Source organism: Orycteropus afer, unplaced genomic scaffold, assembly GCF_000298275.1.
Source record: "Orycteropus afer afer isolate SDZICR_OR568_19922 unplaced genomic scaffold, OryAfe1.0 scaffold00423, whole genome shotgun sequence".
NCBI lineage: Eukaryota > Metazoa > Chordata > Mammalia > Tubulidentata > Orycteropodidae > Orycteropus > Orycteropus afer.
In genome coordinates this window covers 1,999,301-2,002,127 of record NW_006922010.1, presented here as the reverse complement: position 1 = coordinate 2,002,127, position 2,827 = coordinate 1,999,301, and the positions used below count along the sequence as shown (strand labels likewise).

General features: G+C 39.7%; 1 protein-coding gene across 1 annotated transcript in view; it reads left to right on the top strand.

Annotated features, from left to right (window-relative positions):
• PPP1R21 (protein phosphatase 1 regulatory subunit 21) overlaps positions 1 to 2,827 on the top strand; it is a 142,912-nt gene that overhangs the window by 13,332 nt on the left and 126,753 nt on the right. The window contains exon 2 of the mRNA XM_007953997.1: positions 754 to 822. Coding sequence (XP_007952188.1) covers positions 754 to 822 — 69 coding nt within the window. The remainder of the gene's footprint in view (positions 1 to 753; positions 823 to 2,827) is intronic.

The window sequence follows — 2,827 nt, the reverse complement described above, 5'->3', positions numbered from 1 at the left end:
GGTAGAAAAGCCACACTGAGTAATTTACTACACCGCAGGTACAGTACTTACAGAGTTGTGAGGATTAGATAAGGGGTGTAAGGACAGCACCTGGTATTTCATGAATAGTCACATGTTCGCTCCTGTTATTATTAATTTTTAGGCTGAGCCTGCTTCTTAGTTGTGTTTGTATACTCTGTCAGCTGATGCCTGATGACAAGCCTACCATCCCTGAGACCGATGTCACTGATGGCATTTGCATGTCTAGTATTAGGCACAGTATCCCCCTGAGCCTGTTGGTGCCCCACATTTTATTTTCTCTATAATTCTTATTCCATAATTAGTTTAATTGTATGTGTTTTACAGATGAATGATGTGCTAAAATTTCAAGGAAAATAATGCATCAGTACTTTACTGTTTGTATTAGTATTTATTTAAGGAGATGACTTGGTTTCACAGAGAAAGTGATGAACTAGGAGTCAGGAGATAGGGGTTTTATCCCATTTTTGCTGTTGATTAGTTTTACGTCTTTGGGCAGCTCAGCTTCTTTGTCACCATCTGAAAAATGGCAGAATTTTGATATTAACAACCCTCTTCAGAGTTGACTTGACGACAATGGGTCCCCCCCTCCCCCATGGGAATATTTTCTTATTCTCATATCTCAGAAGATATTTAGTTACTCAGTGTAACGATTTTTGTAGAATAATGGTACTTGATTTCCTTACAAGTGTTTGCTTTATATTGAAAATTTAATTATTGCTTCCTCTGTTTCAGCTTCGGGCTCAGAATCAGGTCCTGAAAAAAGGAGTTGTGGATGAACAAGCAAATTCTGCTGCTTTAAAGGTATGTGACAGGGTATTTGTGTTGTGAGGGCTAAGTTCATGGGTACTGGCTCTGTGCAGGGAATTCAGTCAGTTTTCTGGGTTAAAGTCCCAGCTCTGACACTTATTCATAAGGATCAGAGGAAGGTTAATATAGTTTTTATGTTTGTTTAATATTCCTACTTGATTTTCTTAGCTGAAAATTAACAACAACAACAAAAAGGTATGATCTGACTTTATCTAATGAATTTCTCCTCTACCTCAAGGTCTTTATTTAGGTAAACTGATCTGGATTAATGAGGCTTCTAATCTGTCTTCATCACTAAATGGAGCTCTCAGGGGATGGGAGGGGTGCACTGTGTCATAATCTTATTTATGTCGCCAGAACTTAGCGCATAATAAAACCCACTGCTGGTGAGTTGATTCCTACTCGTAGTAACCCTATACGACAGAGTAGAACTGCCCCATAGGGTTTCCTAGCCTGTAAATCTTTATGGAAGCAGACTGCCTTATCTTTCTTCTGTGGAGCGTCTGGTGGGTTCAAACTATGGACCTTTTGATTAGCAGCCAAATACATTAACCACTGTGCCACCAGAGCTCCTTTAGTACATAAAAACCAAACCAAACTCACTGCCACCGAGTCAATTCTGACTCATAGTAACCCCTTTTGGATTTCCGAGGTAGTGAATCTTTACGGAAATAGATTACCCAGTCTTCCTTCTGCAAGGTGGCTAGTGGGTTTGAACCGTCAGCCTTCTGGTTAGCAGTCAAATGTCTTAGGCATTATGCTACCGGAGCTCCTTTTTTAGCACATAGTAGACCCGTAATAATAGATGAACATTTTTGAGTCATTTAGTCCATTCATCTTGCCTTTGGGTTCAGCTATTTAGGAGTAAAAGTCTGTGTTAATCAGGACACTTGGTTTGCATGATATATTTCACTATCAGCACCTTTGTTAACTGAGGAAAGAAATACAGGGAATGAAGGAATTTATTTCTACTTCATTCTATTCAAACCAGAATCCAAACTCACTGCCATTGAGTGGATTCCTTCATTCTAGTCAGCATGTAATAAATATTGCCTAAGAGATTTTTAAAACAGACTAATAAATTTTAGGGTATGGATTCCTTCTTGGCCAAGTTTTAGTTACCTATTCTGCCTACCAATGAGCTCTGGGTACATTGGTTAAAGCATTCAGCTGCCAATCAAAAGGCTGGTGGTTTGAACCTACCAATCATCGGATGGGAGAGAGATGTGGCTGTCTGTTTTTATAAAGATTTATAGATTTGGAGGACCTGTGGAGGAGTTCCACTCTGTCCTATAGGGTTGCTATGAGTAGGAATTGACTTGACAGTGAAGGGTATTCTGCCTTCTTTACTCTTCGCCCTCTTCCCTTGCTTCCTCCACTGCCACCTTTAGACAAAAGGGATGAGGATTCTCTTTCCTCTTATTTCTTTGAAAGGTAGCCCCTACCAGTGATAATTCCCAGGTGGGGCTATTCAGGTAGCCAGGACTCAGAAATATGTCCCCTGTATAGCCAACAAAGTTGTATCCTTTCATCATACTTATTTACCTTGTATGCTGAGCACATAATCCGAGATGCTGGATTATATGAAGAAGAATGTGGTATCAGGATTGGAGGAAGACTTGTTAACAACCTGTGCTATGCAGAAGACAGAACTTTGCTTGCTGAAAGTGAGGATGAGTTGAAGCACTTATTGATGAAGGTTGAAGACTACAGTCTGCAGTATGGATTACATTTCAGTATAAAGAAAACGAAAATCCTCACAACTGGTCCAATAAATAGCTTCATCCTGGATGGAGAAAAGATTAAAGCTCTCAAGGATTTCATATTACTGGGTTCTACAGTCAATATCAATGGAAGCAGCAGTTAAGACATCAGACGATGTATTACATAGGGCACATCTGTGCAAAAGACCTCTTTCAAGTGATGAAGATCAAAGATGTCTCCTTGAAGACTAAGGTGCACCTAATTTTCAAGCCTTGGTATTTCCAGTCACCTCTTA